The sequence below is a fragment of the Nematolebias whitei genome, chromosome 16 (assembly GCF_014905685.2).
Source record: "Nematolebias whitei isolate Nwh7 chromosome 16, NemWhi1, whole genome shotgun sequence".
NCBI classification, from domain to species: Eukaryota; Metazoa; Chordata; class Actinopteri; order Cyprinodontiformes; family Rivulidae; genus Nematolebias; species Nematolebias whitei.
In genome coordinates, this window is record NC_056513.1 from 11,381,636 (window position 1) to 11,395,981 (window position 14,346).

The following is a 14,346-nucleotide window of genomic DNA, read 5'->3' on the forward strand; positions in this document are numbered from 1 at the left end:
CACACACACACACACTCTGAAATAAATTACTACTTGTACTACTATTCCTACTTCATGTTTTTTTTTACTTATTGCGGGTCTTCAGGGTACGGATCCCCCACAATAAACGAGGGACTACTGTAGTGAATATAATCCATGCATTTACATGACAAATACACAGTACATGCATACAGCGGACCTTAGAGTCGGCCAAGCAAAAGCTCAGTAACCCTCATAACTAGGGGTGCACCGATGAATCGTCTGGATTTATTGGCCTGATTTCCTTAATTTTGAGAAATCAGCCGATACTTGTATGAGGATTTTACAGATTTTTTTTGTTTGTTTTAACAACAGTTGTCTGAACTTCATTTATATTTCAGAGCACTACCTCATTGCCAGTTAAAACAACTTTGTATTGTTTCTAGGATATTGTTCAAGGGTATGTTTTTCAATAAAATAATATTGGAAAATTGAAGGTGCATTGTGGCCTTATAACACCTGACAGTGTCGTTATAAAACAAAATCGGTATCGGCAGGTCAGACTTTTTAGAGATCGGTGATCGGCCAGAAAACTGCAATCGGTGCACCCCTACTCATAACTGACTGTTTTAAACTGAAATCCTCGTAGAATACATTCTGCTGTCTCTCTTAACAGGAACAAAAAAACATGAACATACAACCCTAGAGCTTCATTCATTAAACTTACTTTCCCTTCATTCTTCTTTTGGCTGTTCCCACTTCAGGGGTCTCCACAGCGAGTCATCCTCCTCATTCTCACTCTGTCCTCACTCCAACTACCTCCATGTCCTCTCTAACTGCATCCATATTTCTCCTCTGTCTTTTTCCTGGCAGCTGCATTTCGTCATTGCAGCACGACGGCTCAGTGGTTAGCACTGTTGCCTCACAGCAAGAAGGTCCTGGGTTCAATCCCCGGTTGGACCTGGGGTCTTTTTGTGTTGAGTTTGCATGTTCTTCTCGTGCCTGCGTGGGTTTTCTCTGGGTACTCCAGTTTCCTCCCACAAACCAGAAACATGCATGTTAGGCTGCCTTCAGGTCCAGGCCTCCCTTGCATATGAGATCTGTGATCTCAATGGGATTTGCCTGGTTAAATAAAGGGTAATAAATAAATTTCTAACATCCTTCTACCAATATACCCACTGTCCTTCCACTGGACATGTCCATGTCCAAACCATCTCAGTCTGTCCTCTCTAACCTTATAACTTTGAAGTTTTATAACGATTTTTACAAGTTCTTCATAGTGTGGTCCAATTTTAACTGCAACATATTTTCCATCATACTTCATCTTGTCAAATGCAACTGAACGACCTGATCTTCGACGTTTCAAGATACCAACACAAAAAGTAGAGCTCGTGACGTTTTCAGCTGCTGCTCCAAAATTTCAAACAACTTTTAGTACCTCAAACTGCTCGAAACTTTTATTTAAAAAAATGTATACTAACGTTTTAAAAGAAGATAGTACAGAATCAGTTACAGCTCATAGTATGTATTGGACATGACTCTCAGCTACTACCACACCAAATTTTAGCTCGATATTTGTAAAAATTGACTGAGTTTCAGCCATTTGTGTGTGTGTTTTTAAGGGTGATTAGCTGTGGCAGCCATCTTAAATCAAACTGACTCCAGTGTTTTTATAATTGTACAGTGGATGAATATCCAACCACTGGATGGTCATACAAAGTCATCCAGTGGGACATGAGATATTTTGCTAACAGACATGCACACACACACACATACATGGGTAATTAGATGGCTGCTTTGGTTGTATGGCAGTGGGTAATAAAAAGCACAGTGGCCTGTTCTCTAGTTCGGAAATAATTTACTGTGAATCGAGTAATTTCTACACATGCTGTTATTAAAAAAAGAACTCAGCAAACATGCTTTTCATTTGAAAAATCCTTACGAGAGCATTTCACTCAAAACAAATCGAGGAGATAAGCTGATTTGCATAACTTGGTTCATGGATGGGATCCACTTACCAAGAGAAGTAAAGGAGTTTCCTTATCAGGAAACAGAACATGAGAACGTTACACACCAGGAACACGTAGGATGAAGACAATACTCAAACATGCTCCAAAACACAAATCAACAACTACACAACAAGGTCACGTCACAAAACTTACAAACACAAAATGTACATTAAATGTTATTTTTGTCTTCAGTAAACAGGAAAAACTCACCTGCAGTGAAACTGAGTTTTCCTTTTAAAGGACAGCAAAATAAAAAAGGGGAAAAAGAAGCATGTAACCTGCATGGATGCATCATTTCCCTGAACATTTTACTCCATCGATCTTGGAAACAAAAGAAAAGCGCACAGTAATAAGATTTACATCACATATTTTGATGCAGGGAACCAGAGCTAGTTGCTTTACAGCGGTAACTTTGGCCTGCCTCCTGCTCAGACAGATTTCCACACAGTCCATCCTAAACCATGTCAAGCAGACATGTTTCATCTCATACTGGACTGATTTAGGCTCATATAAGCACGTGGATTAATCACAGTGGCTTGGACAAAGATGTTCCATTTCAGGAATAATCTCTGCACAAAACGTGAATAGAAAAAAACAATAACACTCCCCGCTAGCATTTGGACTTTAAAGCCATTTAAATAAAAATGTCCACAGATTTAAAAGCAGAGCCAACAGCATGACCCCACGAAGCACAAAGCGTTGACAAGCAGCAGAGCTTGTGCAGTCATTGCAAGGTTTTATCGTGTATTGTTCTGATTACTTAGAAGTCAATATCTCCAAACGTATGAACCTATTTCGTTCTGTACTAACTAAAGACAAAGTTTAAAACAAGAAGTTCAGAGCAAATATAATTGACTAGTAATGCCAGACTAATAAGGGATATCAGGTTGTAGAGGGATTCAGTGGTGCACAAAACTGAAAAGAGCAAATCAAAACTTTAGGTTTGCATTCACCTCAATTGCATCCTTAAATTCATCATCTGGCTCGGCCTCCTCAGCTTCCTCAATACTCCCAGGAGAGAGATCCTGTTACCGAACATGAACACACACACACAGCAACTGAAACCCTGGCGGTCCCACAATCAGCACCCTGGACAGCGCTCATAAAAAATAATCAATCTAAAACCAGAGTGAAAAATTATGGTAAATAGTGAAGTATTTTGTTCACGCTTGCCTTGCAGCGACACTAACAGACTAATCTGAGCTCCATTTGTCAATATGATGGGAATGAAATCCTAAAACTGGAAGTGGTTCCATGGATGAAAGCAAAACGTCCATTTATGAATTTAAACTGCATTAAATTCTTTGAGTGTTGGGATGAACGGGGAAAGAAGCTTATGACTAGGATGAGGTTTAACGTAAACCAGAGCAGCTGAATTTTAAAACATTACCACTCATCTAATTTTCTGTGTCATCACATTTATTTATCTTACCTCCAAGCTAGTGGGAGTGGGGGTCCTGTCCAGCAAGTTGCCCTGTTCCTGTTCTTCACAGCCTCCCTCTGAAAGCTGCGTTTGACCCACATGAAACAGCTTCCTCAGGTCCAATAAAACTGGAACAGCAAAGTAAAACAGTAAATAACATCAAAAGATCTATTGTTAATGAGCTTTTATTTTTTTATTTTGTTTGAATGAGCCGACCTCTGCAGAAGTCTCTGTTCCACAGGAAGATGATGCTGTTGAGCCCAGCAAGCACCCAGCCCACAGGAACAACATAAAGCAGACACACCACGAACAACATCGCCCCATAGAACCTGAAGAACATAGGAATCACAATATAGACCCGTGTTCAGCCACAATATTCTCACTGGAGCTGCAAAATCTGCATCATATGCTGTGTTGAGCTGTTAAAAAAAAATGACATTAAACACATTTACAGTAGTCCCTCGCTACTTTGTGGTTCAACTTTAGCGGACTCGCTCTTTCGCGGATTTTCAACGATTGTCAGCTTTAATTACTCATGTGATTGGGACGGTATAAGATAAAAAAGCTAATGAAAAAATACTTCAAACAGGCGCTGCCATTTTGTAGTTTTCTTTCAATAAGCCTATCCTGTAAGGCCGGTCAAAGAACTACACTACCCAGAAGCCAACAGTGCTTTCGGACGCTGCTTTCTGCTGAAATGGCGGGAACGTTTTGATCCGATCCGAACCAGACTAAAAAGTTTGGTCCTTATTCAGAGCTCCGTGGATGCAGAGAGACAACCAGAACTGGACCAGAACCGGATCAGAACTACTTCCAGCCTCAAACTGAGCGCAGCTTGCCGGCCCATGAGGCCTCTCGAGCGGGGAGGTGTTGCCTGGATGTCCGGTGTCTTCTCCGGAGCTCACCTGGACTATTTTCATCCAGATCCCTCTGGATTATTTGGACTCCATCGGGACCATTGTGTGGTTTTGTGCTGGCTCTCCTAAGGTCCGGCTCTCTCCAAAACCATCTGGTGCTCAATGGCTGCAGAGTCGATCAGAATGCGACCAGAACCGGACCAAGACTGGCGAGTTCCTCACATAAAATTATGCAGTACTGTACAGTACATATATGTATGTTGTTAAAATGACGCAGGTTTAAGAGTTTAGAACATTGCAAGAGTGTGGGAAGAGTTCATAAAACCTTAAAATATATATAAATGTGTAGAGGCAGGGCAGCTGACTTGGGACCCGAAGGTCCTGGGTTTAATCCCCAGTCACTGCACATCTTGTGGTGTCTCTGAGCAGCACACCCTATCCCCAATTGCTCCCCGAGCAATTTCAACAGCTGCCCACTGCTCCACCTGGGGATGGATGGGTTAAATGCAGAGAGCCAATTTCATCATTGTATGGGAATATACAATGATGAAAATACATAACGCACATTAAATACTAAAATAAATATAGCGTTCCAACTTTGCAGTTTTTCGCTTATTCGGGGGTCTAGAACGTAACACCCGTGATAATCGAGGGACTACTGTATATGTTTGTGCAGATAAGGAAACCCACAGACCTTGATGACTTTGTGTGATTATCCCAGTATAGAACGTTGTAAAAAGCTTCTGCTGAGTGACAGGCAGACGACAGCATTTCATCTAGGCGCTTTAACCTGGTGACAACATACGGGAAAAAAAACAACAATCACAAAGTCTGTAAAAACACTTATCAAATGCATTTACACCTCATGATGTATAAACGTGATGTACACACAGGGACACACAAGTCATACTTTGTGAAAAGCTCAGAAGCATAATTAGAGTGAATTTTTATTTTTGCACAAAACACCCAGATACAAGTGTGTGGTGTGCACACAACTAGCTCTTATTAACCATCCACATACACGCAAAGAACATTTAGATGAAATTACAACAAAAATTAGCTGCAAACCTGCAGCTTGTATCTTACAGGTCTTTGACTTCCAGCATGGCCTCCTGCTTGGTGAGATGCACATCCTGCAGGTCTCTGCGGTGCACAGCGTGATACTGCCTCTTCTGGAGCTCAGCTTCAGAAGCTCTGCCCCCACACCTGTCCTGCAGGTAGCCCAGGGCAGCTGGTGCTGATACCGCAACCGTACACACTGTGAACCAACCAACTGATACCCGAGAGGCAGGCAGAACAACAGCTTAATGGATTATTAAAATGCATTTGCAACATCACAGTACGGCTGAATGTCTCATTGTACCTTCGGTAACTGTGCAAAAGAAGACGTTAAGGAATATACAAACGAACAGAGAGCACAGTGGCATCCTCCACCTGTGTAATAAAAACAAAACAAAATGAATATTTCAAGTTAAACTTGATTTCTGACATTTTCTACTCGAGGGAAGACACACGCCCATACACACCCGAGTAAGAAACGAATGACCTCCACCGCATCCATAAGCGGTTCTAGATACAGAGCCATTCTCTTGTAGGACACAACCATGTTCAGGAGGTCAAAACTAGGTGCACAACGGGGGCTTCCCAACTCAGAGGCATCCGGAGATCCAGGGGTCTCCTTTGATACCGTTTGTACCACCTCCCCCCGTTCCCCTGTACTCTGTGAGGGGTCTTGGAATGCTCCAGTACTGTGAGTCGCCATATCTGTACAATGAATGGAAAAATAAATATTAAAAAGGTGAAACAAAAGAAAAAAGGGAAAAAAAAGGTTGTAAATGTCACATCCATTCTAAACAAGGTGAATCTGAAGTCTTTTCTTTGATTCGTTGGTAGGAATTTAAAATGTTCAACCTGTGAGAGCCGTAGTGCCATGTACAGATGGGATTAAACGTGTCAAATATTGAATCTCTCTCTAAAGAAGCATGCAAGAAGTTAAAAGACACAATAACACGCTCACAACATTATCTGGTAAAGGTAGAAGTTACAACAACATATTGATCATCAAGCATTTCAGTCAATAGTTTAAAAGATATATCGATATGTTTTGAGTTCCATAGGGAGCAGAACATTTTCAAAACTTTCCATGGTAACTTAAAATTCTGGAAAGTTTCAAGCTGAAAGGTTCACATGGGACTTATGCAAACTATGTAGAAATTATAGTAATTTACCCAAATTGCATCATATCCAAGCAAAATATTAACATTTGTTTTGTGTATAAGGCGGCACAGTGGCTCAGTTGGTAGAGCTGCTGCCTCTCGGCGAGAAGGTCGCCAGATCAAAACCTGGCCAGAGACATTTCTGGGGGTAATTTGCATGCTCTCTCTGTGCATGTGTGGGTTTTCTCCAGGTATTCTGGTTTCCTCCCACAGACCAAAAATGGAAAATGGACTATACTTGTATAGCACTTTTTTAAAAATCTTATCAAGATACTCAAAAGTACTTTACAACACAATCTGTGCCCTCATTTACCCATTCATACAGTAGTTTCTCATTTTTTAGGTGTGGCATCTCATTAAATGGCACTGCAATTAAATGTTTAGTCAAGTTCTAAAATATAGTTTGCATTAGTTTCATTTCACAGCCTATATATACATATTACCAAAAAATAATGTTTTTCAGTAAGAGTAGGTTTTATTTTGCCTCATGTGTCTGCAAATATTACAGTATTGGACTTTCTCATTTAGTATGCAAAACAATTGACCTCTACATAAGAACTTGTGCTGAAATTGAATGTAGTATTAAAATGGGGCAAATTGATTCATTTCAACACCAGCGTTCTTGAACATAAAATATAAATGGAATGAACTTGTTAGGGGTTATTTTGTTGTATATTAATCCTCATTCTGTGTACATCTTGTGCGTCTGTTTATTATCACGTAGTCACGCAGCTAATCTGCTTTCCAACAAGAACATTTTGATGCGAGACAAACACATGCATATAATGTCTGAATGACTTCACAGTAAAACATAAATAACATCAGATGGTGCTGCTTTGGCCTGAGATGTGTCAAACAGGGTGAACTGGGTATAACATTATTATTAAATGAAAATTTCCAGCCGGATAAGGACATAACTTACTCTGAGGTGACGGAGTCCAACAACAGTAAACTTATAGCAGCAGCGGAGGTGCCGAGAGGAGCTCAGACGAAACTAGCGAGTCCCACCGTCATGAGACCGGAGGAAGGAAGAGCCTCCAAAGTCAACCCGCTCGGTCACCATGACCGCCAACCGCCTGTCACCGGGTCCTGAAACCCGTCCGAGCAGCTCCGGCGATCAAAAATTATCTGTGGAGACAACCACGGGGTGAAACAGATGCGCTGTTCTGTTTATGACCGCAGCTAGTTCAGCTAGCTTCGCTTTTGTTCAGAGAACGTTAGTTTCCGGTTTGTTCTAGGACGATTAAATGATGCCAGAAAAACAAGAAAGCCACCCAAAGCAATCGAATACAGAGAAGCTAGATAGCATCATTTTTATTTATTATTATTATATTTAAATGGGAAATCAATGATATTTGTAAATATTATATTTTAGATGAATAAATAAAATAATTTGTAAAAATGATAAATATAAATAAAATATAAATGTTTATAGCCATTTTTATTTTTCCTGTTGTTTTCAGCTGCTGCTCTAAAATTTTGAAAAATTTACAGTCCTTATTTTTATTAGAACTGATTAGGAGTTTAAAAAAATATAGGTTTGCCAAACAAAACAAAAATATGCCTAGCATTTGTTGGAGGAATGCATATTGTCACTGTATGGTGCCCCAGTCAGAGGCCTTTCTGGGTGGAAATTACATGTTTTCTCTGTGCACGCGTGGGTTTTCTTCAGGCACTCCGGTTTCGTCCCACAGACCAAAAACATGTATGTTAGGCTGATTGGTAACTCTAAATTGTCCCTAGGTGTGAGTGGGTGTCTCATGAGTATATGTGGCCCTGTGATTGACTTATGATCTGTCCACGCTGTACCTCGCCTCTCGCAGTGACTGCAGGATACGGGCACCAGAGACCCCTGTGACCCAAAATGGAAGAAGTGGGTAAAGATAATGGATGGATGGTAAAGATAATGGATGGATGGATTACATATGAGACAAACATATGTGAACCTCTATGATTAGCAGTTAATTTGAAGGTGAAATAAGAGTCAGGTGTTTTCAATCAATGAGATGGCGATCAGGTGGACACCCTGTTTGATTTAAAGAGCAGGGATCTATCAAAAAGTCTGCTCCTCACAATATGTTTGTGGAAGTGTATCATGGCAGGAACAAAGGAGATTTCTGAGGACCTCAGAAAAACAGTTGTTGATGCTCATCAAGTGCTTAACAAAAACATAAATGAGAGTAAAATTAATGGAAAAAATGACACTAAAGATTGTGATGAAGCATTAATTAGGCTGGCAAAGGTTATAAAACCACCTCTAAAGAGTTTGGACACTGATGAACAACAGATTGTGTATAAATGGAGGACATTCAAGAACATTGTTACCCTCCCCAGGAGTAGTCGACCAACAAAGATCACACCGGGAGCAAGGTGTGTAATAGTCAGCGAGGTCACAAAGGACCAGTGTCTCTCAGTCTTAGTCAACCAGGACATGGTAAATCCAGAAGAAAAAAAATTGGTTAAAGACAAAAACAACTGGACTTTATTGGCGCTGAAGGCGTTCCGCTTCTCATGCGAGGAGCTTTTCCCATTTCAACAAACAGGGAGTTTGCCCTCTCACCCCTCACTGTTGTGAGGGGTGAGAGGGCAATCTGCATGTGAATCTAGCTTACAGAGCAGTTCAGCTTTATAACTCCAACCCCACACTCTGTTCTTTGAATTGAGAAAGCTCCTCAGATGAGAAGCAAAACGTCTTCAGTTACAAAATAAAGTCCAGTTGTTTTTGTCTTTAACTTTTTTTTTTTGGATGGTGATGGTAGTATCATGGTTTGGGCCTATTTTGCTGCATCTGGGCCAGGACAGCTTGCCATCATTGATGGAACAATGAATTCTGAATTATATCAGAGAATTCTAAAGGAAACTCTCAGGACATCTGTCCATGAACTGAATCTCAAGAGGAGGTGGGACATGCAGCAAGACATTGACACACAACATGCACAACTGTTCTACTAAAGAACGGTTAAAGAAGAGTAAAGGTCATGTTTTGGAATGACCAAGTCAAAGTCCTGAACTTAACCCAATCCAGATGTTCTGGAAGGACCTGAAGCGAGAAGTTAATGTGAGGAAACCACCAACATCCCAGAGTTGAAGCTGTTCTGTAGAGGAATGGGCTCAAATTCCCCCAAGCTGGTGAGCAGGACTGATCGAGTTACTGGAAACGTTAAGTTGTAGTTATTGCTGGGGGGGGGGGGGGGGGGGTGTCACACCACATAATGAAAGCAACGGTTCACATACTTCTACCACTCACAAATATGTAATATTGGATAATTTTCCTCAATAAATAAATGACCAAGAATAATATTTTGTCTCATTTGTTTATCTGGTTTCTCTTCATCTACTTTTAATACTTGTGTGAAAATCTGTTGTTGTTTTTGGTCATATTTGTGCAGAAATATAAAAAATTATAAAGGCTTCACAAACATTCAAGCACCACGGTAATTTGACAAGAAATGTCTTGTGATTTTATTTAAAGGACCACAAACCAATTTAAAAAGCACAGAATTCAATTATAAAGTGCACACAAGGTAAATTTTATTTCTAGCTTTAAAAAAAACTAATTATCACTTCAGGTCACACTTGTTACACATTCCCTATCAATAATCCATAATAATTCACCTAGACAATCATTTACAGTAACAAGGACTGACTCTGTTTTAGCCATGTTTTTCATCTATTAATTCATAAAGTTGCTGTTTTGTGGTTGAAATATTTTAAAGGAAGACTTGGTTAAATGTGTAATACTAGAAAAATAAACCATAAAGACTCGACCCACCTTAAAAATGGTTTACACTGGTGCAAGGAAATATAAACAGCCTGCTACGTAGCAAATAAAAGTTTTTTATTGTTTATTATACATTAAAAGAAAAACATAGCACATTGTCCAATGACAACTGAGGGGAGTGGTGGCGCAGAGGTTAGAGAAGGTAAGGCTGTGATCGGAAGGTCGCTGGTTCAACTCCCCAGACCGACGGCATCAAAATGTGGGTGAGAAAGGTGTAACACCCACACCTGCCTCCACTCTCATTTGCTCCACTCTGGGTCCTTGAGCAAGTCCCTTAACCTCCACCATCTGCTCCCTCGGGCGCCCTAGATGGCAGCTCTCTGCTCCACAGAGGGCTGTGGCAGCTCGGCGGTCTGTGGTTGCATCAGGAAGGGCATCCGTTGTAAAAACAACTGCAAAGACTTCGTGCGAGTTAGTTCGCTGTAGCAAACCCTGAAACCCCGATAGCCGAAAGAAAAAAAAAAGAATAAAATAAATTGTGCAATGACTACTCTAGGAGTTTGTTATGAGAACGCTGGTGGAATTTTAGACCGCCGCAGTTTCTGAAAGACTTCCCACACTGTGCGCAGACGTAAGGCTTCTCTCCCGTGTGGATGCGGAAATGCCGAGTCAGCGCTCCGGAGTGGCGGAAACACTTGGCACAGACGGAGCAGGTGTACGGTCTCTCCCCCGTGTGGATACGAAGGTGGGTCTTTAGATTCTCCAGGCGGTTGAACTCCCGGTTACACACCGGGCAGCGGAACGGGCTGCAGCCCGGTGGGTAAAGCTGCAGCTTGGTCCGTGTGCCTCCTGGTACCGGCAGAGGACAACGCTGCTGGAGCCTATGGCGGCACTGGCCATAGTGCCGCCGCAGCAGGCTGGGCAGGTGGAAGGTCTGTCCACAGAACTTACACGTGTGGAGGGCGGCCATGTTCCGACCTGTCCGGACATGGACTCCGTAGACCTGGGGAGGGGCTTGTGATACGGCAGCTGGTTCTGCAAGATGGAAGATGCTCGGAAACTCAGAGACAGACTGGAGATCTGCAGGCGGTGTAAGGCTGCTGGTCACATCGGTAGGATGAGCTGTTGAAGGTTTCACATGAAAGGTTCATTATATTTATATTTATAGCCTGTCACTCATATCAGTTCATTCTTCCTCTGGTCTCTAACTGGTTCAAAATCTATATTAAAAAGGGCACATTTGGTACCTCATAATCTTTCCTAAATATGTTGCTACAACCTGTGGAAATGTTTATTATCACGCATTTAGATATTAATCTAGTGAACATCTAATCATCCTAACTCACTGTATAAAAACAGATGTGTTATAATCATAGTCATCTGATCACACTCTTACCCTGATCCAGTCTGCTGTTGAGCAGAGGAGCATGTGGGTCTTGGTTCTGAACATTAGGAACTTCTGGGGGCCACTTTAAGCCCCCCAGATTTAAATTCTCCTCCTTAATCAAGTCCGAACAGCAAGCCGCGCCTCCTGCTTCCTGCTCTGGCTCCTCCTGCTTGATGGTCACTTGCTCTGATGTGCACTTGCTAGCAGTACTGGGAGGTGGTGCTGAGTCCAGAGCCTGTGGGTCTGGATCTTTTGGGATCGTGCTTTCCGCCTTCACTGAACATACGTGGGACGGGACATCTGTGAATACAAAGAAAAGGAAAAATTAACATTATACGGTACTTAGGAGTTCTCCGTACATTAGCGTTGCTCAAGTTCACTGGAACCAAGAGTGTTACACCATTCTTTACACAAACAGTCGAGTTCGTACGCTGGTGAAGATTCTCAGTCATCCAGGACATGATGAATTCAAAAAACGTTCAATACAAAAACAACTGGACTTTATTTGTAACAGAAGACGTTTCACTCCTCATCCGAGGAGCTTTCTCAATGCAAAGAGCAGAGAGTGAGGGGTTCAGGTTATAAGGCTGAGTGAGATAAGACACACACACATATGTAGATTGGCAAATCACACCTAAACACCTTAACAGTAGGTCTTTGTTACTCTTAATTCACAGATGAGACCCCTCTGTTCCCATCAGGTGTGAAAACCGGCTGGGAATCAGTCTTCAAGTTGCATTATAGGTTTTTGAAAGTGGAAATCTGAGGCCTCCTCCTCTGTTAAGAGACATTTTTTCTCTTTTAACATAAATTGCTTCCTTCACCCCCCTCTCTAACCATCTGTGTTCTCGGTCCAAAATGTGCACATTTTGGTCCTCAAAAGAGTGTCCCTTATCTGTGAGGTGGAGGTGAACAGTTGAATCTTGTCCAGAGGAGGTGGCTCTCCTGTGTTGAGCCATGCGTCTGTGAAGAGGCTGTTTAGTTTCTCCAATGTAGAGGTCTGGACAGTCCTCGCTGCACTGGACCGCATACACTACACCACTCTGTTTGTGTATGGGTGTTCTGTCCTTAGGGTGGACCAGCCTCTGTCTGAGAGTCCTGCTGGGTTTGAAATGTACTGGGATCTTGTGTTTGTTGAAAATCCTTCTGAATTTCTCTGATACTGCAGCAACATAAGGGATGACAATGTTTTTCCGTCTGTTGTCCTTTTTCTGTTTATTAGTGTGTTTTGTAGATTTCCTCGCTGACTTGACAAAAGCCCAGTTAGGATATCCACATGTTTGAAGAGCTTCTTGAATGTGTTTCTGTTCCTTTTCCTTCCCTTCTGTCGCGTTCGGCCCGATGCTGTAAAGTTCTGATGACAGAGAGTTTGTGTTCCAGTGGATGGTGGGAGTCAAACAGAAGATACTGGTCTGTGTGTTGGTTTTCTGTAAACTTCAATGTTGAGGCTGTCCTCTCTCTCCATCTGAACCAAACAGTCCAAAAAAGGCAGCTTGTTGTTGTTTGCATCCTCTCTGGTGAACTTGATGTTGTTATCGACCAAGTTGATGTGCCTGGTGAACGCTTCTATTTCCTTAGCTTGGATTTTGACCCAGGTGTCATCCACATATCGGAACCAATGGCTTGGCGTTGTTCCCTCATAGGAGTTTAGGGCTCTCTGTTCCACTTCCTCCATGTAGAGATTGGCAACAATGGGTGACACTGGAGATCCCATGGCACAGCCGTGCTTCTGTCTGTAAAAACTGTCATTGAACTTAAAATAAGTGGTGGAGAGGCAGAGATCCAACAGGGTGCAGATCTGGTCCGGGGTGAAGTTGGTCCTGTTGATTAAGTCCTTGTCTTGTAGAAGTTGTTTTCTGACGGTTTCTACTGCTTCAGAGATGAGTATGCAAGTGAAGAGAAGTCACTTCATACGATACAAAGGTTTCTCCAGGGGTTAGTTTCAAATGTTGAACTTTGTTGGCAAAATCAATGGAGTTCTTTATGTGATGAGGTGTGTTTCCAACAAGTTACAACAGAAGATGCACAGTAGTCCTCAACACTTCTGATCTCAAACAAGTTTCCAACAACCCTTGTATCATTTTTAGGTGTGAATTGTCAAATCTACATACGTGTGTGTCTTATCTCACTCAGCCTTATAACCTGAACCCCTCACTCACTGCTCTTTGAATTGAGAAAGCTCCTCGGATGAGGAGTGAAACGTCTTCTGTTACAAATAAAGTCCAGTTGTTTTTTGTATTGAACGTTTGAGTTCATTTTAAAAGAACCAATCCGTTGGGTTTGAACAATCCAGTTAACCAGACAGCTAAAACAGAACCTAAATTGTGACTTTTCTAAACCAAAAAGCTCCTAACTGACCAAGAAAAAACATTCTAGTAAAAAAAAAAAAATCTATAATTTTACATGACATCACATTTTATACAATGTGAGTGAATAAATAAATCTTGAAGAGATACATGTTGAAATCTAAAAAATGGTGACTTTATAAATTTCTCATAAATACTTAACCAGGATAATCACTGTGGAAAAAAAATCACTGTAATGCCACTTTAATTGGTGATATGCAACTTATCTGTGCTGCTGATTATCCATGCTGCTGATCTCATGCTGCTGCTGATCTCATGCTGATTAGTCATGCTGCTGCTGATCTCAAGTTGCTGATTAGTCATGCTGCTGCTGATCTCAAGTTGCTGATTATTCATGCTGATCTCATGCTGCTGCTGATCTCATGCTGTTGATCTCATGTTGCTGATTATCCATGCTGATCTCATGCTG

At 41.6% G+C, this 14,346-nt stretch overlaps 2 protein-coding genes across 2 annotated transcripts in view; both read right to left on the minus strand.

The window, feature by feature from the left end:
• The window catches only part of zfyve27 (zinc finger, FYVE domain containing 27), a 10,493-nt gene extending 2,872 nt beyond the window's left edge, over positions 1 to 7,621 (minus strand). The window contains 7 exon segments of the mRNA XM_037690194.1: positions 2,921 to 2,992; positions 3,400 to 3,518; positions 3,607 to 3,719; positions 4,942 to 5,037; positions 5,334 to 5,681; positions 5,774 to 6,011; positions 7,386 to 7,621. Coding sequence (XP_037546122.1) covers positions 2,921 to 2,992; positions 3,400 to 3,518; positions 3,607 to 3,719; positions 4,942 to 5,037; positions 5,334 to 5,681; positions 5,774 to 6,009 — 984 coding nt within the window. The 5' untranslated portion in view covers positions 6,010 to 6,011; positions 7,386 to 7,621.
• A 3,110-nt stretch (positions 7,622 to 10,731) lies between these two features.
• LOC119423093 (zinc finger protein 358) overlaps positions 10,732 to 14,346 on the minus strand; it is a 5,887-nt gene continuing 2,272 nt past the window's right edge. The window contains exons 2-3 of the mRNA XM_037690502.1: positions 11,581 to 11,871; positions 10,732 to 11,306 (exon numbers count right to left, since the gene is read on the minus strand). Of these exons, the coding sequence (XP_037546430.1) occupies positions 10,732 to 11,306; positions 11,581 to 11,871 (866 nt within the window). The remainder of the gene's footprint in view (positions 11,307 to 11,580; positions 11,872 to 14,346) is intronic.